This window comes from Neurospora hispaniola (genome assembly GCF_033458365.1).
Source record: "Neurospora hispaniola strain FGSC 10403 chromosome Unknown B0T23scaffold_6, whole genome shotgun sequence".
Classification (NCBI taxonomy): domain Eukaryota; kingdom Fungi; phylum Ascomycota; class Sordariomycetes; order Sordariales; family Sordariaceae; genus Neurospora; species Neurospora hispaniola.
The window spans coordinates 1,423,203-1,446,869 of record NW_026944411.1 but is presented as its reverse complement, the minus strand read 5'-3'; the positions used below and the strand labels follow the sequence as shown (position 1 = coordinate 1,446,869).

The window sequence follows — 23,667 nt, the reverse complement described above, 5'->3', positions numbered from 1 at the left end:
GATCAAGGCAGTTGCAGGTTTGGCGTCAGCGTAGTACCTGTAGATTCCCTTGGTTTTAACCCCACAATATGATTGTGGTGGGGCGAGTTAGCGACAGAGCATCTATAGCATCCGTCATCATCCATCCTTCTGTTCGTCCCCCACTTCAACACAACATCCCAAGTGCCAGTGTGATTTGGGATTCAAACGGCACATCAGGCGCCCTCATTAGTGCCTTCCAACTCTAGCCTTTTTACCCTTTGCCACGGATATTTGAACACTCGCATCTGGCACACGCGTACAGCCCAAGATGGCGTACGACCTCAACGAAGCCATGGCGAAGCTGCATTTCGACGACGATGCCGAGAATGGCGATGGCACTCCCTCCTTTGATCCCATCGACGACATCCTCTTCGAGCGGATCCCACCCAGCGAGTTGCGACACGGCGAAGCTACCGACCCCGAAGCGCATCACGTCAAACTTGAGAAGAAGTACTTGACGCCATCCACGACTTTCTCGACAGAATGGCTGAACCGCCTCCAGCAACGCTGGGACACACCCGTCGACCACTCCCTGCTCTTCCGCATCGCTCCCACACAAACGCGTACCGTCACTCGCTTCCAGCGTCATGGCCTCGAGGGTCGCGTTACCGGATATCGCAACGTCACCGTGCCAGCCTCGCATGCCACTGCCAAGACGAGTACATCCATGATGCGAAAGCCAGCCAGCAAGTCCGAGTTTGTGCGCGGTGGGGCTGGCTTCTTTCCCTTCGCCCCAGGTGGTCTAGACGGTATCGAGTCTGCTGCCGCATTAGAGGATCAACTAAGAAAGGACGCCGCATCGGACGAAGGAGAGAGCAAAAAGAAGCTGGAAAGGGTTATCACTCTCGCTGAGGGTGGTCTTCTTGAAGTCGCACCAGGAATGTCGCGCGGTATCGACATGAGCAAGAGGAAGAAGACAGCAGATGCGGAGAGCGAAAAACAGGCCAAGGAAGTAGAAGATGTTCTTGGTCAAGAGCCCGAGGACGCTCCCGACGGCGAGGGCGAGAGGGACGAGGTCAACGGTGTCAAGAGGGAAGAGAGGGAAGATAACCAAGACGACTTGGAAGATATCGACGCCATATTGCCTGTCGAATTTCCTGCCCTCGAACCTCGTGGCACATTGGCCGCGTCCAACGCTAGAAAAGCTGGTCGAGAGTGGGCACACATGGTCGACATTCGGCGGGAGATACCTAACTTTAGGGAGTTGGTACCCGACATGGCAAGGGAGTGGCCTTTCGAGCTGGACACGTTCCAGAAGGAGGCCGTTTATCACCTTGAAAATGGCGATTCGGTATTCGTTGCGGCGCACACATCAGCCGGAAAGACGGTGGTCGCCGAGTACGCTATCGCACTGGCTGCTAAGCACATGACCAAGGCTATCTACACATCCCCTATTAAGGCGCTGAGTAACCAAAAGTTCAGAGACTTCCGGCAGACTTTTGACGAGGTTGGTATTTTGACCGGCGATGTGCAGATCAATCCCGAAGCCAGTTGCCTTATTATGACGACGGAAATTCTTCGGAGTATGCTCTACCGCGGAGCGGATCTCATTCGCGATGTAGAATTCGTCATCTTCGACGAGGTACACTATGTAAACGACTACGAACGTGGAGTCGTCTGGGAAGAGGTTATCATCATGCTGCCTGAGCACGTCTCGCTCATCTTGCTGTCTGCGACGGTCCCAAATACTTACGAGTTCGCGTCTTGGGTGGGTCGGACGAAGCAAAAGGACATCTATGTCATCTCGACGCCCAAGAGACCTGTTCCCTTGGAACACTACCTTTGGGCTGGCAAAAAGATCCACAAGATTGTAGACTCGGAGAAGAAGTTCATCGAGACCGGCTGGAAGGAAGCCAATCTTGCTATACAAGGCAAGGACAAGCCGCCCAAGGCCATCGAGGCTTCAACAGGACCAGCGCGGGGCGGTGGTAACCAAAGAGGTCGTGGGGGTGCGCAAAGGGGTGCAAATCAGTCACGAGGAGGTGCGAGAGGAGGTGGCCAGCAACGTGGAAGGGGTGGCCCACCGCGTGCAAGCCACACTCCGGGACATATGGGCCGGACAGGTCGACCAGGAGGCTTTACGTCTGCTGCTCAGGACAAGAACCTATGGGTCCATCTTGTGCAGTTCTTGAAGAAGGATAATTTGCTACCGGCTTGCATCTTCGTCTTCTCCAAGAAGAGATGTGAAGAGAACGCCGATGCACTCAGCAACCAAGACTTTTGTACTGCGCAGGAGAAGAGCCACATTCATATGATCATTGAAAGGTCGATTGCTCGGTTGAAGCCCGAAGACCGAGTGTTGCCGCAGATCATTCGGCTGCGCGAGCTTCTGTCAAGAGGTATTGCTGTTCATCACGGTGGCTTGCTACCCATTGTGAAGGAGATGGTTGAGATCTTGTTTGCGGAGACTCTGGTCAAGGTTCTCTTTGCCACCGAGACCTTTGCAATGGGCTTGAACCTGCCGACCAGGACGGTCGTCTTTTCTGGCTATAGAAAGCATGATGGTCACCAGTTCCGCAACCTCCTACCTGGCGAATACACTCAGATGGCTGGTCGCGCTGGAAGACGTGGTCTCGATACAGTCGGCTCTGTCATCATTGTACCGCCTGGCGGAGACGAGGCCCCGCCGGTCACCGATCTCAGGCAGATGATCCTTGGCGAGCCGAGCAAGCTTCGTTCGCAGTTCCGTTTGACTTACAACATGATTCTCAATCTTCTCCGTGTTGAAGCTTTAAAAATAGAGGAGATGATTAAGCGTTCCTTCTCAGAGCATGCTACTCAGCAACTTCTTCCGGAGCATGAAAAGGCAGTCAAGCTTTCCGAGGCCGATCTGGCCAAAATCAAGAGGGACTCGTGCCCTATCTGCGACGTTCACATGGATGAGTGCCATCAAGCAGGAGAGGATTTCAAGGTAGCCACAGAGGAGCTCTATCGCGCCCTACTGGCCATTCCGGTCGGGCGTAAGCTGTTTACACCTGGTCGACTTATCGTTTATATGAAGGAGGGTGTCAGGACCCCCGGAATCCTGCTTGCCGAGGGACCAAGCAAGGCGGGCACCGCTGCTAACCCGACGCTGCATGTTCTTGAGATCAAGACCGGCAGGGACCTACGCAACGATACCGATCTCCTGCCATTCACCCCGACTCTGGCCAAATGGTTCACTCCCTTGCCGGCACACAAGAAAAACATCTACACCAAGACCGTTCACATCCCTCTCAGCGACGTCGTTTGTCTCACTAAGCATATCACTAAGAACATTGTTCCCGAACTCTTTGAAGGTGGCGATGGTTACACCAAAGCGAAGGAAGCACTCCACCAGATTTGCAAATCCTGGTCCGCGCCCATCTGGGACGAGATGGACCTCAGCCGCATCAAATCCCTCTCCATCCACGAGATCATCACGCGCCGGCGCGACGCCGAAATCAAGTGCACAAAGTCCCCCGCCGTCGACTGCGATCTCTTCCTCAAGCACTACGCCATGTGCCACGACCAGTGGCTGATCAAGACCAAGATCGACGAGCTACGCCAGTCCCTCTCCAACCAAAACCTACAGCTCCTCCCGGACTACGAGCAGCGTATCCAAGTCCTCAAGGACCTCTCCTTCATCGACGACGCCAGCCGCATTCAGCTCAAGGGCAAAGTCGCCTGCGAGATCCACTCGGGCGACGAGCTCGTTCTCACAGAGCTAATCCTCGAAAACGTCCTCGCCGATTACGAGCCTGCTGAAATCGCCGCTTTGCTCTCCGCCTTTGTCTTCCAGGAGAAAACAGACATGGTCCCCAACTTGACGTCCAACCTCGAGCGCGGGCAAAAGACTATCATCGAGCTGTCAGAAAAAGTCAACGCCGTGCAGACGCTGCACCAGGTGATCCTGTCGTCGGACGAAGGGTCCGATTTCGCAAGCAAGCCCCGGTTCGGGCTGATGGAGGTCGTGTACGAGTGGGCCAGAGGCATGAGCTTCAAGAATATCACGAATCTAACGGACGTGCTGGAGGGCACCATTGTCAGGACTATTTCGCGTCTGGATGAGACGTGTAGGGAGGTGAAGAATGCGGCGAGGATCATTGGTGATCCGGAGCTGTATCAGAAGATGGCGACGACACAGGAGTTGATCAAGAGGGATATCACGGCTGTGGCTAGTTTGTACATGTGATTTGATGAGTTATGTATGTATGTCTGTATGTAAGGGTTTGATTTGGGTGGTTAGTTGATTGGTTGGTAACTCTTGAAAAGCGATTGCGTGTGCGCGTATGAATGGCATCACGAGCATTTTGTATCTGGTTCTGTGTATTTTCCAGGCTAGTTCGAGCGTCAATTATCATGATGGTATGGAGTATACGTTCACCTAGCTTGTTTGAACTTTACCGTATGTGTTGCCTGCTATATTGCGGATATCACTCTATGTTCGTGGAACGCAACAAGTGTTGATTGGCCATAGCCAACACAGAGAGCGATGATTTTGCACAGGGAAACATTCTGACCTTAAAGCCAACGTGGGATGGCCACGACAGCTCGTCATGACGCACTATAGTAGTTTCTGTGCCGACATGCGTGAGGCTGTAGACGCCAGAGCCGCTGTGTCGATAACCAAGGGGGCGGAAAAGAAATTCGGGTTTGCCACTCTTTCCTGCTCTTGTCCAGGATTCAGTCATCAACACCAATTTGCCGTCTGTTCATCATACCACTCTCCAGCAAATTGCTGTTTACGTTCATCAAGGCATTTGCAATGATCAACTGTAGCAATTGCATTTCTGCAAGAATCACACGTGGGGAACTGAAGAAGATCATGATATGAAACAGAGTGGAACGTTCGTGTTCAATTTGTTTCGATGAAGCCACTGGTAACCACTCGCTAACACGCATAAAACGCCCACAGCCTAAGCCACGTAAACCCTATATTGGCCCCTTCCGGGTTTTGCCAAATGCCCCGGGTAATAGTAGTAAAGATATACGTCATACAAGATTGTGTTTTCAAAAAAGAAAAAGAAAAAAAAGAAAAGGTCATCAAGACATCCTCCGACGCTCTGTGTCGAGGTGAGTTTTGAGGAAGCCACAAGGCCCAGCCTTCAGCTTCCGTTTTGGTATTACCTTCAACTTGTATTGTTGTTGAATTTTGTTATTATCAGTCGTGGTTGGTGTGTGTATCGTCAATGACGGGACACCGGTTGACCCGCAGAGTTTCGAGGAGGAGCCCCTGAGTTCTGCGCGGACTCTCATCTTCCGCTCTTCCACCCTCAGAACCCACATCAAGGTGAGTAGAACTTCCTTCGATGGCAACATGGCGCCCTTGGGCCAGAATGCCAGCAATCCAGTACGTGGCTGCGCTCGCTGCTCCTTTCCGTTAGCTGTCGCTGCCGCCGAACCGTCCTCTCCCAAAACCTGTGGCACCGTGCGCCCTTCAGATACCACCCACCGCAATACCTCCATCGTCGCATCCATTAAGGGACGCGCCAGTATGGGGCTGCTGGTAAGGATCTTCCGAAGCGTTCGGATACGTAAGGTTGTGGACTGACGCGTTCGTGGTTGCGCAGAATCCGGGTTGTTGCTGCGGCTGCTGCTCGTTGCTGTTTGCGGCATTTGAAACGTCGGGGTTGATGAATTCGTCGAAGAAGTTCTCGGGGTTTGTCGGGAAGTGGAGGGTTTCGGTGTCGTCACCAGCCATACTATACTCATCAAAATTGCTGGGGCTGGGGGAAGAGAAAAATTCCGTTTCATAGATGTAGCGATCAGCATCAAAGGTCTTTGAGAGAACGAGATCATCCATGAAATTGCCGAGGCCGAGAGGAGCAGCAGAGAGAGAGGATCCATCGACGGGGGCTGAGACTGCTGGGACACTGCCAAGCACTTGGAGCGTGGCACTTCCGCCGACCGACACTGCAGGTCATCACACAACACCACAGCAGGATGTTGTGTCGCATCGGGGGAAGTGTCCACAGTCGCAGTGGAGGTAGCATCCGCAACAGGTTGGGCAGCCGTCGATTGCTCCTTCTCGCCATCCTCCTCCATCTCAGGGATAGGGTTCAATACGGGAGAAAGAGAAGCTGGGTTGACGGTCTCTTCAGTCTTGATTGTAGGGAACAGTTGCTCGAGAGAGGAGTCGTGCTTTGACAAGTTGTGGCCATCTTGCGAGCTGAAGAGCTCTTGTGAGAAGGTGACTGGGGTAGGGTTGAGACCATCGAAGGATGCCGGTCGTGTGGCAATCGTAGGAGCAACACCGTTTTCACGGAGTGCCTGGAGGAGAGTCTGGTTGATCTGTTGAGCTTGTATGAGGAGGGTCTCGAGCTCCTTGTTGCGTCGTTCCAAACCCTCGACTTCGAGTCTCTTGCGTTCTCGTGAAGACTGGGCGGCTCTGCGGTTGCGGAGAACACGTTCGACGCGACGTTGTTCCTTCTCGTCCTCGGTCTTGGCACGTTTCCTGTTGAGAGGTTAGAGAGGGAGTAAACAAGGGTTTGAAGGTGTAAGTAATGTGTAACATACCTTGGTGGGAGGTTAGTCTTGGGCTCTGGCAGGACTTGACCCCACGACTTCCTCTTCTTGACAGGCTTCTTCTCAGTCTCTGGCGCCGGTGTCGAAGCGGGCGTCGAGCGTGGCGGGATCTGAGGAACTGTGAGAGTAGCAAGAGCCGTGAGGTCGGTATGGACGTCGTCTGCCAAGGAAACCGGTGACATGACGTCGAGCGATGGGGTTGCTGATGTTGCGCGGTCAGAGCCGAAGACTTCGGGGAAGATCTCGCCAGGAGTGGCTAGGAGAGATTCGGCCGGGTTCTCGAATTTGAGATTGGCCGGCGAGGGAGAGTGGGCAGCCCAGGAATCCATGATGGGTATCGGCGTCCACGGTAGGAGGACTTGATGTTTGCTGATTGAAAGCTGTGGCAGTCACTGGTGTTGGCGCTGGTAAAGAATGATGTTGACTGCAAACAATGAACTAGTACGAAGATGTTCGCTGACAGTAAAGAGGTGCCTGCCTAATTCCCCAATACTCGAAACGTCAGAGAATGGAGTATTTGTTAAGCTTGATGCATCGCGGGTAAGGTTGACTCCATCCACGCGTAAGTCAGTACACAAGGCACCAGGATAGTCCAGGACGCCAAAGGGGAGCCTAGCGGGAAGAGGTCGAGGATGGAAGCTGGTTGGTTGTGTGGTGAAAAGGACAGATCTCTTGTTTGAACAAACTGGGGGGGGGAACGATGTCGAGTCTGGGTGAGGGGTGGGAGGCCAGGCTGCTTTTATCTTCTGGACACGGTTTCCAGAAAGGGGGCTCATGCCTCAGGCAGCACAGACCTTATTCGTGCTTATTCGTCCAAAGCAACACGCAACTGGCACCCTTCCTTTCGTCTGATTGGCCACACCGCCGCCCAGATTGACGAAACATTGCGGCGCCCCTCTTGGCCCTCGCATCGAGGCTCCAGATGCCAAAACAGGGAATCGCCGAGAAGCACGCTAGTGGGGCGGCTCATGCCAGTCAGTGCTGGCAATGCGCAGCCAGGGGTAAGAAGACGCAAGAGCAGGGCCGAAGTTCCATCCTCGAGCCCCTGGGCTCCTCAAACCCCTCTGAAGCTCGAACCTTAGCGTCAGCCCTTGGGATTTCCCTTTGACACAAGCGCCCCTCCGGTCCTACTGTTGATCATGCCCGGGGGGCCTCATTGTTGGAAGACGCGGAATCGCCGGGCGGGCGGGGATCGACATCGTAAGGAGCTCGATTTGTCCCTCTCACTTGAAGCATCCGACGGTGGGTGCGCTGAGGTGAGATACGGTAGAGGTAGGTATGTTCGCACTTCGCATCATCTTCGTACAACTAAAGGCCCGCAGAAGGGACAAGCCACGATGGAGACAGCTGCAAGAGCGGACCCGGCGATAGGCACCTTTTTGACGAACCGCTGTTACTCATCGCCAGATTTGTACTGAACATCATCAGTTCGACAGTCACACCGACAAAACTTGCATGCGTGTCATTGCTGGGTGTTGATAGGAACCACCTAGCAATGCATGAAATAGTGCAGATTCGGTAAACAGCTGTCGCCATCTGATCGCCCGACCATCTTTTCCGATACGTTGGCATTGCGGCAATCATCAAAAGCCCACGATATTGTTTGTCGACAACGCCGCAGCTTCCGTGAAGCTCCAGACCTCATCGCGGGCAATATCGCCCAAAGCTGCCATATCGCTGCAAGCCACAAATTAGAGTGTGGGTTCCCAAGGTTAGCCGCGACGCGTCTTGATGGGACTATTCCCACCCGTCCTTTGTTTCTCTCGGACCACTCAACATCAGCGCCGAGCTTTTGGCAGCCGGAACGTCTCTTTGAAACGAATAGATACCATCCATCGGTTCTAGATAGATAATTCAAAGACTGGGACGCACCATTAGCCGGCGCGCGGCCCCTCCTGTCACAGAGATGGCACCTTGATTACCCCGGTGGAAGTCCAGTGAAACAAAGTAACGGATGGTGGCTTCCGAAATGCGGAGCACACACGTACATGAACTCGTAACCCCTTTCCCCTTTTTTTTCAATACGACCGCGAACGCGCTCATCTCATTGATCAATTGCCGCACGATTTAAGAAACCCACAACAAACACAAACCGACCAATTTCACCGAGCCGGGCTCGGCCATCACCCGATGCCGCTTGCATTCCACGGCGACCGACCAACCCCTCACCCTCCAAGTCGTTCGGAGGCAGCTCAAACCGGACCCGGCGACCGAACGGAAAACCAAGGATGTTATTTGCGGTGAGTCTGCGGAGCCGTCTTACGTACACGAACGAAACCACCTTGATGGCATCCGGGCCCACGCTGCAGGAGATTATGGAGTCAAAGACCCGTCGCCGGAGTGGAGCCGTTAGTGACAAAAGGCGGGGAGAGCTCAAGTGGATCGGCCTCCGTCAATTCAATGAAACAAAGAGGGGAAGCTGAATGAAAACAGCATATGGTTCCATCGCTACAAAGCGGATTCTCGACGATAGCAGCAAGATCGAAAAGGCACAGCTCATTGTGGCCATTCTCCGCTTCTTTTTGGAGCGAGCTGAATGAGCTCATTCAGGAGAGTCTCGGCTTCGTGTTTGTCAAGTTCATCATTTTCGCTCAAGAAACTTCAGCCCTCTGTACATTTCCCTATCTCTGATCAAGTCCCCTCACCACCATGCATTATCAATTGCCCCACAAAGGGGCCTGGCCGTTTGGGCAAAAAGAGGGCAGGTCGGAATGCTCCGCGCGCCCGCAAATCCACAACGGTGGTACGCTACACTATCCAGGGGCAAGTGTCTCGATAACCTTCCTTCTATCGACTGGCCGAGGACTGCTGTTGAGTGTCCGTCAGCTTGTGCTCTAGCGTGCAGTCGGCAATCTTGAACCCCGTTGTTTGACAATTCGAATTAGCATCTTGGATTTACGAGCCGTATCCTTATACCTTCTTGAAATCTCCGATTACTCCGTGGTACCCGTAGCCGTGAGCCTACAGTGCATACATGTGAGGAATCCATTCACTTGCAGGACCATTGTGAATTGTCTTCCACCGGGCATGAGAGCAGCCTCATGGAGCATTACACAAATACAATCATGCGGATGTCAGATGTGCAGATTTGTGCTTACACGCCGTGCTTCAGCTTACTGTGGTACAGAAAAAACCCGGGAAAATCGGACTTGGGTTCTGCAAGAAATTCCCCTTAGCTCGGCAGCTCCGATATGCACATACCTGATACCGTACTTCAGGTAGGTAGAGTCAACGCAACAGACTGTACTTAGTGTACGATTCTTTTGGCGATTTCCAACTTCGAGGAAAGCACGTTGCTTTAACTGCTTGAACACCCCATAGATGTGGCCCAGAGATGATACTTGCCATAGACCTTAAATTCCGATTTCCACGTTTTATACGGTATCTCCGTGGTCGAATAGAGGTAGTTACCCGGACTGAAGTTCTTGTAAAATGCCGATCTAGTCTCTCCTCAATGAAAGACGCTAGTAGATCCTTGGATGAGAGGGTGGTGAGAGCGGTTAAAGTCTCCGAAAAGTCCAGCCTCTAGTGTAGAATGCTTAAGGTGGTAGGCAGTGTAACTGCCGATCTCTCCCCGCGAAAGGAAGTCAATAAAGTTGAACCCTTATTTAGATTCATTTTTGGCATATCCGAACGTGGCTTGCTCCATGCTGATCGGGCGGTGATCCGATCCGGATCCGCCAGCCAGTCAGAAGCAGTATGGATATCTCGAGTTCGAAATCTAAGGGTTAGTATGGGTGAGGAGGACTGAGAAAAGAACGCCAAGACCTCGCGCTTATTTTGCTTTCCCTTTTTTTCTTTTTTTCTTTTTTTCTTTTTTTCTTTTTTTTTTCTCTCCTCTCTCTTTCTTTGTTTCCCTGGGCTCGGTGCCTTGTCGTACGGCATTCCGATCCAGAATCAACCCTTTCGGCGTCCCTTTCATTCGTTCGTTCTATTGGTTTTTCTCCCTCCCTCAGTAGTTTGTCTTGGGTTATGATCGCTCAAAAATGGATTGGCGTAGCCCGCGAACAATCGATGACCCCTCATTTCCTTCTGGCCCGTTTCCCAAGTTTGCGGTCGCACAATCTGGGAGCGAAGGGTGATATCTCGCCCTTGTCTTTGAACAGAGAGTTTTTGCTCGGTCACTTCATTAGTTACCCATGCAAGTAGCTTCGCTATGGGTTCTTCCTCTATTCGTCCATTTGGTTCCTCTCGTCTATTCATCTTCCTCTCAGTTGACATGGCGAACGGTTAGCCCCAAATAACAGGTGATGGGTTGTAGGTCTGTTCTCGGCGCACGTACCGCGGTTCTTGCATTCAGTGTTGGAGACGAGTATAAGACGACTCAAACCTAGTGTTGTTCGTGAATGAAATAGAGAAAAGTACGTGACGAGTCATGTCATCTATTTCCGAGTATGATCATGATACCGTTTTCTTCGCCCGAGTAAGCAGATTTACAAGTCTATACCTCCGTTCCTAAGACAGGTGCGGTAGGCCTGGCGGATCTATTCGGCAGAGTACATGTGCGAAAGATAGCGTGCTGGCGTGGAATGGCCGTCGGAATTGCAACACTGCATTTGACGAGACATCGCAGTCTTGACTGTAATTGTGGCATTCAAGTCCGACGGCGGCGATGCTTCCGCGGACCAAATTTAACGTCTCGGTGCGTCTTACGCTCGTCCCGTCTCTCCACTGGCATTTTCAAATGGAGGTGAGAAATGCCATCCCCGATGCAGTTAAGCAAAGGTGGATGAAGATGGACTGCCAGTGCGGATGGCGTGGCGTTCGCTTACACTCTGATACAGTGCAAGGTGTGACGAGACGACGTCCGGAGCCAACCATTGCTTGGCTCTGGGCCTTTTGACCATTCAGAAGACTCGGTATGTCTCGCGATGAAAGAAGGAAAGAGAGAGCAAGAGTGGTGTTCGGCTCCCCCGCAGATAAATTCAATTGTTTGTGAGCCTAGAAACGAAACACGCCTGCAGAGCCTCCCGCGACTTGGGTTTGGACCACGACCTCATCTCCCTGTGTCTCCATCTGCCATCTCGCTACTAGCCTTTTTCCGCATCTTTTCTCGTCATTGCTTGCCTCCCACATGGCACTTACTTGATGGAGCCGCCTTCTAGACTTCCATGTTGTTGAATTCTGCTATTCATATTCGCTGGTGGATAGGACACGCTTTCGGCTTTCCCACTTTGTGACCCCCAATCTCACACCATTATTCTTACTAAACTTAGCATCTTTCCACTTTTAACGCCATCTCCTCTCCAGCTTTACCCACGACTAATCCACGAAACCCTCCACTTCCTGTGGAGTTCATAACGGGGATCAACTGACGACGCGTGCTAGGGGAAGACTAATGGAAAAGGATATATGGGCGGCCATCCCTTGCCTCTGGGTTTGTTCCATTGTTCTTTAGTGACTTCCACACCCCTTCTCGAACATATCACTACCCCCATTCTATGGAGCCATGTCTGAAGCCAGTGCAGCTAACCGAACCCAGATCAACCTACACTACCTTCCTCCAGGCTTGTCAGCGTCACCTTCTTTACATATAATACAGATGCTTGGGTCATACTGTAAAGTCCCAAGCGGCCTCCTACATCAGTGCATCGGGCTCCCGAGGTGGACACACATGCGGCCTAGCCCAGCCACCGCTTCGTTCTCCGATGCCTCACGGACGATCGCAGGTTCCGGTGCATGCTTGGAATCTCGGCATTCCGGTTCCGCCCACCTAATCAACATCACATCCAAGGATCTCATACCACGACGTCGTTCCGGTTCCCGTTCCGCATCTGACGAGCATCTACACTTCCAAAACTGTCACATCATCACGCCAAAACGCACCAGGTCTGTGATCCCGCTCAAGCAAGAGAATCCAACATGCTATGGTCGATTTGCATCGAATGCCTCTTCTAGGTATTGCAGCGCCTTCTAAAAGGATGATGACATTTTCTTCTGTTGCTGTCTTCCCAACACAATGCGCTTTCCGATCCCATATGCACCGTTTTAAAAACCAGCCATGTGTATGCGTTTCTATAACCCTTCCGGCCCAACTCCAGAAAAACCCCTCAACACACCAAGAGAAGCTCCCCCCATACTCCCTGATCTTGAAATTGTTTCTTTGTTTTCTACCCGATCTGGAATTCCTTAAAGAACAGGATCCCAGGTACCCCACTGGCCCTTGACGACACCCTCGACATCGCTCGTCACCCAACCGCCATAGAAATCACCGGGCTGGGGCTGGGCGCGCTCGCCGTCCACATAGCACTCCCAAGGAGAGGCGTAAAAGGCAAGGTAGCCCTTAATGGCCTCGTAGCCCTTTGCGGGCTCGTTGTAGGCCCAGATTCTGTTGGAAATGGTCTCGGCGGCCGAAATGGGACTCATGATGGAGTAGTATGTGGCGGTTCCCTTCCACTCGCAGAAAGTCGATCTAGGAGTGGTCGCAAGCGGAAGGCGCACGAGCGAAGGGGGGATGTAGTAAGCTGCAGAGGGGGGAAGGCATGAGAGTTAGTGGACGACTTCACAAAGCATTCACAGCAGCGTCGGGACGAGCTGAGGTGGCTCCAGTTTGAGCGACAGAACTTCCACCTCCAAAAAAAGGGTGAAGAGTGATCCGCACAACACGTCGGCAGCCTGGACCTGGCCGTGTTGGGTTGTGCAGTGGATGTCGGGACGGGGTGTAACGCTGGAGGACCCCGACGTAGGAATGAGGACTGCGGGAAGAATGGGGTGGACTAACTAGGTGGATGATGGGTCTCCAAAACCCAGTACGCCTCACCAGGAGGGACGTCGGCGATGAGCTGCCCGTGCCACTTGATCTGGATGTGACGGGGCGCCCTCTCGACCAGCGGGGGGCGCGGGAAGGTCTGCACGTTGAGCTTGCGAATCGACATGATGTTGGGTCGTGTTCCGAGCCGAGCTGTGGTGGAGTGTGGTTCCTAGCTGAGTGGGAGACCCCAAGAGAAAAGGAAAATGGATACAAGTCTAGAGTCTAAGAGATGTTGTTGAAAAAAGGAAATTGCCCAAGACAAAGAAGATAAAATGGAGAAGAAGAGGAGCGAGTCAAGCCGGAAAGATTGGAATCCGTGGTCTATGGTTTCTGCTCTAAGTTTTGTCCAGAAAAACGAAAAACCCTTCACTCATATGCTCGGGGGGCGCGCGAGCCACGAACAGAGCCCGCAGGAGCCACTGGGGGTCGCTGATAATAAAAAAAAAGAGTTATCGGAAAAGACCTCTAGGCTTGTAGCCAGTCTGAGCCCAGCGAGCGCTCATTTTCCTTCCGTCGGCAGTCCGTTGCGAATTGGCGGGACTTTGCTGCCCGTGCACAATAGGCTAGAGATACTGTGTGGCTTGATGCCGGTCTTCATTCGGACTTCACTTGCCCTGTCATCCGGGCCCTTGCCGTCTGGTTCAGTTGCTGGCCAGTATTCTAGCTTCCGCCCCCAAAAAATTCGCGAGACCGAGCCACCTCATTTAGGTGGCTCTCCCCTGTTCGCTCCTATTCTGGCCTAGAGGTAAAGGGCAAAAAACGCTCCCGTTCTCTCCACCGCAACTGCCAACCGTCAAAAGATGGAATCGCCGGTTCCGTTCAGCGAACGACACCAATGCGGGTCGACAGTGCAGACCGCCCAGCAACGAACGAGGCTCGCTGTTTACCGCTCAATTGGCCAGCGAATGTCACTCACGGTGCCAAGCGGGACCCTCTAAAAATGCGGCGCACTGGCAGTTTGGCACACACACTTAGGGGGCTCGAGAGGAGGCACCAGCCACAGGACTGCGTCATAGCGTGGAATCTGTGGAAAGCGCGGGCAGGGCGGGGTGGCAATGCAGAGGCCCCACATGCTACTTCAGCGTCTCATCCGGGCCAATCACGGGTCCGTAGTTCGGGCGACTGTCTCGCGCTGACAGGCCGCCGACCAACGGACGTCCCGGATCTTCCCAACCTGAAGGGCTTCCCGTCATTCTCAACCCTGTCACGCTCGCCAGGCTCCAGTTTCCCGTCGGGTGCTCCATTCTGTACGTCGCCGTCCAGCACGCAACAGCACAGTAGGCACTACAGGCTAGCAGTGACTTACGTAGCACTTAAGGTAACTTTTAGTACCTAGCAGCATTCAACACTTGCGGACATCCAAGATATCGATCAGGTACCTACCTCTATTCCATTGTTGACACACCATCCATCACCTACCTACTCGACCCGATAGTATTCCAGTCGCCGGCCATCATCCGTCACGACAACCGTACCCGCGATATCCTAACAACTGGATCCTGCTCTCCAAAGCCCAAGCCCACCGCTTGACTTCATTCGCTGTCCCCGCCGAGTCCTACGTAGTCACCGACCGTCGCCCCGACCCTAAACCCCCCACCTCCCTCCATTAGTCCATCACCGACAGACCATCTCACCGCGGAATCAAGATGGCGAACCGACAGCTTGCAAGAGACATGCAAGTTGAGTTTCAAGCCCGCGTATGTGTTCCGCCATTGGGCCTTGGGTTGTTCCTTGCGTCGGTGGTCCATCCCTTGCAGCGTCGCCTACCCTGCTTGCGATCTTCCATAGATGGCATGGAACAATCACGGAACAACATGAGAAAACATCGATTAGTTGCTAATGCCCATCACGGATTGGCAGTTCAATGCCAAGCAAGCACGACGTGAAGCCCAGAAGGCTGCCAAACAAGACAATGAATTGAAGAAGCAGATCCAGAATGTTTGTCACCCCGTTCCGTTCCTTCTTTACCCTCTGGTGTCTGTTGGCCGGTGTCCCGCAATGTCTTCCTGAACTGGCGATGCTCTTCTTACCTAGATGGATGCACATTCATACTCTGTCTACCACTATCAATACTGGGCATCGTGGTCTTTCAAATGACATGATTCCCGTCATTCCCTACGAACGCCCCCATGCCATCGTGTCACCGCATTTAGAGGAACGCCCAAACTAACAAGCCATGGTTGACATTTTCTAGCTTCTCAAAAAGGGCGAAACCGCGCAAGCCGCTCAAAAAGCCCGCATGCTGCTTGCCAAACAAGCCATCGCTCAACAGATGGACCAAGCCGCTGATATGGCCGAGCTCAGCGTTGCCCAGATACAGGCTAACAACGCCATGAACCGCATGACGTTCATGATGGCCCAGTCATCCAAGACCATGTCACGGGCCCAGCGCAGCGTGAACCCCGAGAAGACGCTCCTAACGCTGGAGCAGTACAAGCAGCAGAACGAGGAGTACGCCATGAGCAACGGCATCTACACGGACGCCATGACGCAGAGCACAAGTGTGCAGGTGAGCGACGATGCCGTGCACGAACTGCTCGGCAAGCTCGCAGACGACGCCGGACTAGAGCTGGGGCAGGAACTGAATAAAGCCAGCGCCAGCAAGGTTGATCCGAACGCTGCTGCCCAGCAGGCGGTGAGCCAGACGGCCGAGCCAACTCCGGAAGAGGAAGATGCCCTGCAACAGCGTTTGCGGGCTTTGCGGGCTTAAGCCGGAATCATGTGCTGGAACTCTCGGGCCGTTTTCCTTTTCTTAAGTTTTGCGGGAGAAGAAAGAGCGAAGAAAACGTTGAAGAACTGGAGAGGTTGGATGAATCGGGAGAGGCGGTTTAGGTGGGTCGTCCCGCTATCGGGATACGTGGGGTGAGGTAGGATCGGTCACTGGGCGGAGGCTCCAAACGGCGGTGAAGCCGGGATGGTTCGATTTCGAAAACGCATGCCGGATCGACGGAGATATACTACATACGTACAACGCTTATGATGCAAAAGAACACGACGAAGAACAACACAGAGCCTTCTGCTTGTGGTTATTGGGAGTTTGGGATGACGATGGACATGAATGGGATGGAGCTGTTGGGGTAGGTGGTGGTTTTCTGAGGGAACAACAGGTCACCTCTGAAGTATCCGATTTTGCAGCAAACTGTATATGAACGGGGTCTCACTTGTTCATTCACGGTTCACACTGGCAATTCTGCCGTTGATTTGCTTTCCCAGACCGGCTCGGTCATCTGGTGGGATGATGAACATCTGTCACTTTTTGGTAATCGGCGTTTTTAGGTCCTAGCATCTAAATTTCATCTCTGTTCCTTTTTTTTCCCCTGCCTCTATGATTTCCTTCCCGCTGCCACCTGCGTCGTTACGTTACACGGCAACGGGCTTGGGTAGGATGATCACCAGGTACGCAAACCTGCATGTCGTCCTAAACCTTTCACGAAAGGTTATCTTCCTGACCCTGCAACTATATCCCAGGTTACGGCCAACCAGGGTGAACAACTGTCTCGTCAACAACTAATACGCTACCTATCATGTATCACCTCCCTGAAATCAGGTTAATAATAGTTCCCCCGGCTCATACGTGGTCCTTCTCTGTACGACTGGGCTCGGTCGAGTGTCTGACGGCTGACCATCAACTGTTTCCCTGATAGGATTGGAACAAATGGCTGACAAGATGGCTGTCAGAACCCCTTTTCTACGTCCTGAATATGTTCCCAAAGCCAAAGCCACTGCTTTGGCCTCTACAGCTTACACACTTGTTGGATCAAAGACTTCACTATACCTAGTGCGACGAGCTTCCTGCTCAGCTCATTCGACGATGCTTTTCCTGGATCTGAACCGCCGCTCTTACATGTTGGTTATCATCTACCATGCTATTTTCAGTATCCCCTCAAAAAAACAATTTCCGCGTCGCAGCGTGCGAGCCATACGGCAAACCGTACAGGTTAAGTCAACACGTCATACCATATTCAACGCCTTGCACCAGGTCACAGCAATGAACGTGATCAAAACGCTCGTACTACTACTATCTATACGCGCAAAGAGTTGTCCAGAGCTAGATACCAACTAACCAAATCAAGCCCACTCATCCATCCATGAATATAGAAACATGCACACGCCTCACATATACAAACTAGTCACAGTCGTGATAACTCCTCAGAACCAACTCGTGTGTCCTCGTTGTCATCCTTCAATGAAATAAAGCTCCGGAACAATCCAAAATCTGATGTACTGAATTTGGGCCAACACGAAGCTCGGAAAATTTGGCATGTCTTTCCTGTCTGATATCCAATATGGGCCTATGTACAACATCGCCTGTAGGAATTGTACAGTAGAACCGGATATCTAGGAGGAAAGAAATAAATCAATAAATTATGAAAGAAAAAGAAAACCCATTCTTGTCCTATTCTGCTGACATGGAACTTGGACCTGGATGTTCGGAGTTGGAATTCGAGAGTAGGAGGTAGGGAAGACAAAGACCGCGGATCACTCGATTCAAAGGCGAGGTGAGCCTACCTAGGAAGCTTGGGAAAGCATGTTCGGTTGCCATGGATGCCAAGATCCAAAGATGGGAAATGAAGAGAGGGGAAAGGGACTTGTCGATGCTGTGTCTTTCTCTCCTTTGGGAGCGAGAAAGAGGTGGGGGTGAAAATCTCTCTTGACCCTTCATCTGTATAATGATCCGTTTGGAAAAAGGGAGGATGGGGGGATAATCACATTCCGGGTGTTGTTGATCTCTGAATGTGCTCGGCATTGCTACGGTTTCTCGCAACGAATACCTTAAATGGTAGGCTACCCTTTACATGGGTACAAGTTGGTCGGTCAGACAAGCTGTCACTTCGAAATAAGAGGCAACAAGAAGTCATGTGGTGCCCGTTCATGGAAATGTCAACGAGGCCGTCCGTTGTGATCCTAAGAGAGTCTCTCACAGTTGACTAATGACTAGCTCACGACGTACAGCATCTGTTCCTGTTTTCTAAACATTGAAACAACTGAACTCGAGACCGGAGAACCATGATGACTGATGGGCATGAGACAGGTATGAATGAAGGTCTGTCGTAGGAGGAGGGGGTAAGGGGAGAGCGATTCAGTCCCTTGGTGATTTTGGATGCTGCAGGTTGTTGAATGTCAACCCCGCGTTCACTTTCCTCGCCAACGTGCATTACCGTGCCGTGCCGGTAATGCATGTTTTACGCAAGAGGTTCGGAGTCGTCAACTAAATGCATCCCACTGAGAATAAGAAAAACCGCCCAGAATAGGTTTCTGATATCGTTTCAGACATCTTGTTCGTCTGCAAGCCGTGAACCTTTTTGCTTCGAATTTGCCAATTCCAACGTCTATGAACAAAGCACTGCTGCAGCGCCCTAACTTCAGCAAGATTCACCGCGCTGACTATAAAGACCTCTTGTCCCTATCTGATAGTAATGACCTTCTTCCCTGGGGGTTATTTTGTTGGTCTTTTTGTGGAAGCCGCACTGTAGTTGCTTGCAGCCCTGGCTTTGTGAAGATGCATGAACTGATGGCGCGGTGTTGCATTTGGTCACTCGTCTTCGTCACGGGGTGAGCATCAATGAAAAGCAACGTCTTCCCCTCCTTCATCCTTCTAATAGAGACTTTTGAAAATAAGCAATGACGCACCATGACCGATACAACCGGTAGCCGGAAGATTGATCACATTCAGTAAAAGGAGAAAGAAGTAGTTCATGTACTCCAATGTTGGTTTCGGCACCTCTTCAAAACTGAAGATCCATAAATGTATCATGGAGATACTGATGAGTGCCGATCAATTGAACAACATTGGCGATTCTATTCAAACCTGAACGGCGATGCACCGTCGATACTAATCAACCGCTTCAGATATGTGCCATATTGACCCCGCTTACACCGGTCTGATGAGTGCTTCTCTGCTTGGACTATCTGCAGTTTGAAACTGAGCTTGTTGTAAAAGCGAGTAACTGTTGTTCAGGAATAGCTATTTTCCTGAAATATGACGGCTATTGTTATATGAGGCCTCACATGGAAGGAAGCCGGGCTCCAATCAGAGTCGTCAGTCACCAGGGGGGTTCTTGGATCTTCGCCATCACCACAAACACTCATTCATCCCCGCTCATTCCAATGCAGCTGCCGTGGCACAGTCCAGCTATGTGATGCATCTCTCGTCTGGGTAAGTTGATGAGGGGTTTCCAAAGATGCATTGCAGCCCTTGCGGGTCAAGTGGACTTTGTACTGGTTAGGACTCGTGGGAAAGGAAGACCGAAAGGCCTGAGGACTAGTTCGGTGTGGGGGGGAAACCTCGAACACTGGCCAGAAATCATCATCAAAGCAATCCGAGGACCACTGTCAGGGAATCCGGCTGCCTGAGGGATCGTCGGCTTTAAACTCTTGTAGGTGAAGAGGGGAAGGAAGGTGAATGCGGGGCTATTGCCGTGTATAAGAAGTGTAGAGCTCCCAGATACCTCTATGGATCAGTGAATCGAGGTTTTATTTAGGACAAAACTTGGAAGGGCCCAAAGAGACTCTGATTTGGACAACACGCAGACTCATATCACGATGTCCCCCCTACCGGAGGAGTTCGACATCATTGTGTGCGGAGGAGGAAGTTGTGGGTGTGTGGTTGCTGGCAGGTGAGTTGCATGGCCCCAAGCTGCACTTGCCGTCCTTGAAACTCATAAAAATCTCGACAGGTTGGCGAACCTCGACCATAACCTCAAGGTGCTTCTCATTGAGGCTGGCGAGAGCAATCTCAACAATCCTTGGATATTCCGACCCGGTATCTTTCCTCGGAATATGAAATTGGACTCGAAGACTGCAACATTCTATGAGTCCAAGCCATCGAAGTGGCTCGGTGGTAGAGGGGCAATTGTACCCGCAGCTCATGTGCTCGGCGGAGGGTCTTCCATCAACTTCATGGTATGCGTGATGGTGATATCCCAGCTGTCATAAAGTCAAGACTAACTGGACCCAGATGTACACTCGAGCTTCCGCGTCAGACTATGATGACTTCCAAGCCAAAGGGTGGACGACCAAGGAACTGCTTCCTCTCATGAAGAAGCACGAAACATACCAGCGTGCATCTCATAATCGGGATATCCACGGCTCTGGAGGCCCCATCAAGGTGTCTTTTGGAAACTAGTAGGTCCCATGGAGAAATGATTGCGGTTTCAGACTAACAGGTGATAGTACGTATCCCATCAAGGATGACTTCCTCAGGGCAGCTGAATCCCAAGGAATTCCCGTAGTGGACGACTTACAAGATCTGAAAACTGCCCACGGTGCTGAACAGTGGTTGAAGTGGATCAATCGTGATGTAAGTGTCCATTACTTCGATGGTTGGTGGCAAACTAACAAGGCGAACCTAGACTGGCCGCCGGAGTGACAGTGCTCATGCCTATATCCACGCCACTCGGGCCGTTCACTCAAACTTATACCTGGCTTGTAACACCAAGGTCGATAAGGTAATCATCGAGAATGGTCGAGCGGTCGCTGTACAGACTGTGTAAGTCAGAGATGTGCACTCTCATGTGCAAGGTTGTCAACTAACACACCGACAGTCCAACGAAGCCTATGGGCAACGTAAGTTAGCGCGAATCCGGGAATTGAATGGCCCTTACTCACTTGGGGACATTTACTAGGATCGCGGAGTACGCGTTTTCCGAGCTCGCAAGCAGATCGTCGTCTCAAGTGGAACGATGTCCTCTCCTTTGATTCTCCAGCGCTCTGGCATCGGTAAGTGATGCTGAAGGCTGACTAGAAGAACTCGAGCCAACGAAAAGCAGGGAGCCCTGAAAAGCTGCGACAGGCTGGAGTCAAACCAATTGTCGATCTTCTTGGCGTCGGTCTGAACTTTCAGGATCATTACTTGACTTTCAGTGTGTATCGAGCCAAGCCGGGCACGGAGACGTTCGATGACTTTGCCCGTGGTGACCCTGAGGTGCAAAAGCGTAAGCACATATATGTCTCATGTCATCACCTGTAGAGATAGTATTGACGAACCCCTACTGACTTGTACAGGTGTCTTCGACGAGTGGAACATCAAAGGCACTGGGCCACTGGCAACGAACGGTATCGAGGCCGGCGTGAAGATTCGGCCAACTGAGAAAGAGCTGAAGGATTTTGAGCAGTGGCCAACTCCGCATTTCAAGTCGGGCTGGGAGACGTACTTCAAGAACAAGCCGGATAAGCCCGTAATGCATTACTCGGTGATTGCCGGCTGGTTCGGAGACCGTATGCTCATGTGAGAAGTACCCTTTGGCCAGTAACTCGATGATGGAGTACTCATTACTAACATGTAGTTGTCGCATGGCACAGGCCTCCTGGCAACTTCTTTACCATGTTTCACTTCCTGGAGTATCCCTTCTCACGCGGTTCGACACACATCAGGTCGGCTGACCCGTACGAAGTACCGGACTTTGATGCCGGGTTTATGAATGATGAGCGCGATATGGTTCCGATGGTATGGGGCTATATCAAGTCGCGTGAAACCGCTCGCAGGATGGATGCCTATGCTGGTGAAGTGCAGAATATGCATCCTTTCTTCAATTTCGACTCTCCGGCACGCGCGCACGACCTCGACTTGGAGGACACCAACAAGTATGCTCTACCTGGAAACATCACTGCTGGTATCCAACACGGCAGCTGGACGGTGCCAGTGCCACCGGCGGATGAGAAGCCCAACGTGCTACATGTGACGAGCAACCGCAAAGCAAAGAGGAGGGAGCTGAAGTATTCTCATGAGGACATTAAAGCCGTCGAGGATTGGGTGAAGCGGCATGTCGAGACGACGTGGCATTGCCTGGGCGTAAGTTGCTTTCAAGCCTTCACAAATGGGAACATCGCAACACAGATTGCTAACTCTTGGTGTTGATGCAGACATGTTCCATGGCTCCCCGGGAAGGAAATAGCATTGTCAAGCACGGCGTCTTGGACGAGCGCCTCAACGTTCACGGCGTAAAGGGCTTGAAGGTGGCGGACCTTAGTATCTGTCCTGATAATGTCGGCTGCAACACGTAAGTATTAGCTACCCCATTGTTCGAAGACTGTTTGTAACAACATCATTAATCATAGCCGCACTCTTTAGTTATTCGACCGCTTTGCTCATCGGCGAGAAGGCGGCTGTCCTTGTCGCTGAAGACTTGGGGTACTCGGGCGAAGCCCTCCAAATGAAGGTTCCCGATTATCACGCGCCGGGCGAGAACAGACTTAGCTCAAGACTTTGAGGCCGTTGGATGCCCAGTTTGATATACCGATTTTATATTTCCTTTTTATTTTTTTCCGTTTTCCCTTTCGCGTACTGGAACTTCGTCGTTGTTGAGCTTGAGGGTGGTGTGTTTTGATTTGGCTGTTTCAGTAGTTCTCTCCCTGGAACCTAAGAGTAAGTTTTTAGCGGCTTGAGAGAAGTTGGATTTGTTTGCAATTTCGATTGTTCCACTGGCTGCAATTATGGCGTGACTGGCTCGCATTAAGAATTTCGTAACAAGAATTCTCCGTTCCTATGCGCTCCTCCCTTCAATTGCATTGCGTCAGTGGACGATATGGCTTGATGCTCCAGCATGATAAACGTAGATGGAAGTAATGTACCGACCTAAAAGTATGGGTTGTCTTTGGGTATTCCATGTTCCGTTCCGGTTCCGATTCCGAACTGTCTATGTTACCTTCCGGGCATTTGTTTTATCGTGTTCGTTCGTACCTGCCTCTACTTATCGTGTATCTCGCCATGAACTTGACCAACTTGATGCTGGACATCGGACGTTTGAACTCTATCTCCTGCGTCTTGCCCTCATTCCAATTCCAAGCTGGTTCTATCCATGCTCCAGAGCTTGGAATGCCAACATCATCCTGGGGTACAACAACAAACCCCCGATGACACTTCAAGAAGGATGATTAGCTTCGAATTTGATCTGACGGGTCATCTCGTATAGTGCGCATCGTAGTGTGACAGGAGAGGCGAAAACCTACCGTAAGAAGGGCCTTGACGAGCATGGACCATTCCCTTACCGGGTATGGCCATCCTGAAGTCCTCGAGGAAGTGCTCCTTACTTGTAGCAAGGCAAAAGTCGGGTAACTGTACACTCGCTGCCTATTAGACTACCACGTGCGCGTATTGATACACTAATAGTGTACCTAGTGATGGGTAGGGTTGTGTGCCGGAGAAGTAACCGCCTAGTCTAGACCCGTTTATGGGTGCGTGTCACACCCTCTGCATGATTGGCCGAGGTGCCATAGCATCCACTGAATAGGTTGGTCCCTACAAGTACCTAACTATTCTTCATTAACTTCAAGCCAAAGCCTCGAGCCAGAGACGCAACCAAGGACCGCTTGTTTTCCCTACACCTTTATTTATCGTCTTGTTCACGTTCAAACGAATACATCAAGCAGCACCAACGTCACAAACGACCATCATGACCACGAAAACCGTG

General features: G+C 51.7%; 6 protein-coding genes across 6 annotated transcripts; 4 read left to right on the top strand and 2 right to left on the bottom strand.

The window, feature by feature from the left end:
- Positions 1-59: 59 nt before the first annotated feature.
- B0T23DRAFT_384531 (antiviral helicase) lies at positions 60-4,360 on the top strand. The gene has a single exon (XM_062837482.1). It carries the CDS (start codon positions 290-292, stop codon positions 4,172-4,174), a length of 3,885 nt encoding a protein of 1,294 aa, XP_062690747.1. The 5' UTR covers positions 60-289; the 3' UTR covers positions 4,175-4,360.
- Positions 4,361-5,025: 665 nt separating this feature from the next.
- Positions 5,026-6,836, bottom strand: B0T23DRAFT_320822 (uncharacterized protein; the record flags this gene model as incomplete). Its single annotated transcript, XM_062835195.1, has 2 exons — positions 5,026-6,436; positions 6,499-6,836. 2 exons carry the CDS (start codon positions 6,834-6,836, stop codon positions 5,026-5,028), a joined length of 1,749 nt encoding a protein of 582 aa, XP_062690746.1.
- A 5,694-nt stretch (positions 6,837-12,530) lies between these two features.
- B0T23DRAFT_191136 (uncharacterized protein) lies at positions 12,531-13,737 on the bottom strand. The gene is made up of 2 exons (XM_062833219.1): positions 13,229-13,737; positions 12,531-12,971 (listed from the first exon to the last, which is right to left on the bottom strand). The coding sequence occupies exons 1-2, from the start codon at positions 13,380-13,382 to the stop codon at positions 12,637-12,639; spliced, it is 489 nt and encodes a 162-aa protein (XP_062690745.1). The 5' UTR covers positions 13,383-13,737; the 3' UTR covers positions 12,531-12,636.
- A 52-nt stretch (positions 13,738-13,789) lies between these two features.
- Positions 13,790-14,945, top strand: B0T23DRAFT_191209 (uncharacterized protein). The gene is made up of 2 exons (XM_062833220.1): positions 13,790-14,505; positions 14,598-14,945. Exons 1-2 carry the CDS (start codon positions 14,094-14,096, stop codon positions 14,786-14,788), a joined length of 603 nt encoding a protein of 200 aa, XP_062690744.1. The 5' UTR covers positions 13,790-14,093; the 3' UTR covers positions 14,789-14,945.
- On the top strand, positions 14,418-16,437 carry B0T23DRAFT_191088 (uncharacterized protein). Its single transcript, XM_062833218.1, has 4 exons — positions 14,418-14,505; positions 14,577-14,955; positions 15,119-15,196; positions 15,453-16,437. The coding sequence occupies exons 2-4, from the start codon at positions 14,905-14,907 to the stop codon at positions 15,966-15,968; spliced, it is 645 nt and encodes a 214-aa protein (XP_062690743.1). The 5' UTR covers positions 14,418-14,505; positions 14,577-14,904; the 3' UTR covers positions 15,969-16,437.
- Positions 16,438-19,801: 3,364 nt separating this feature from the next.
- Positions 19,802-22,467, top strand: B0T23DRAFT_321022 (GMC oxidoreductase-domain-containing protein; the record flags this gene model as incomplete). Its single annotated transcript, XM_062835205.1, has 12 exons — positions 19,802-19,875; positions 19,936-20,161; positions 20,217-20,383; positions 20,432-20,558; positions 20,611-20,747; positions 20,803-20,824; positions 20,884-20,981; positions 21,032-21,192; positions 21,263-21,485; positions 21,560-22,049; positions 22,121-22,257; positions 22,329-22,467. 12 exons carry the CDS (start codon positions 19,802-19,804, stop codon positions 22,465-22,467), a joined length of 2,001 nt encoding a protein of 666 aa, XP_062690742.1.
- Between the last annotated feature and the right edge of the window lie 1,200 nt (positions 22,468-23,667).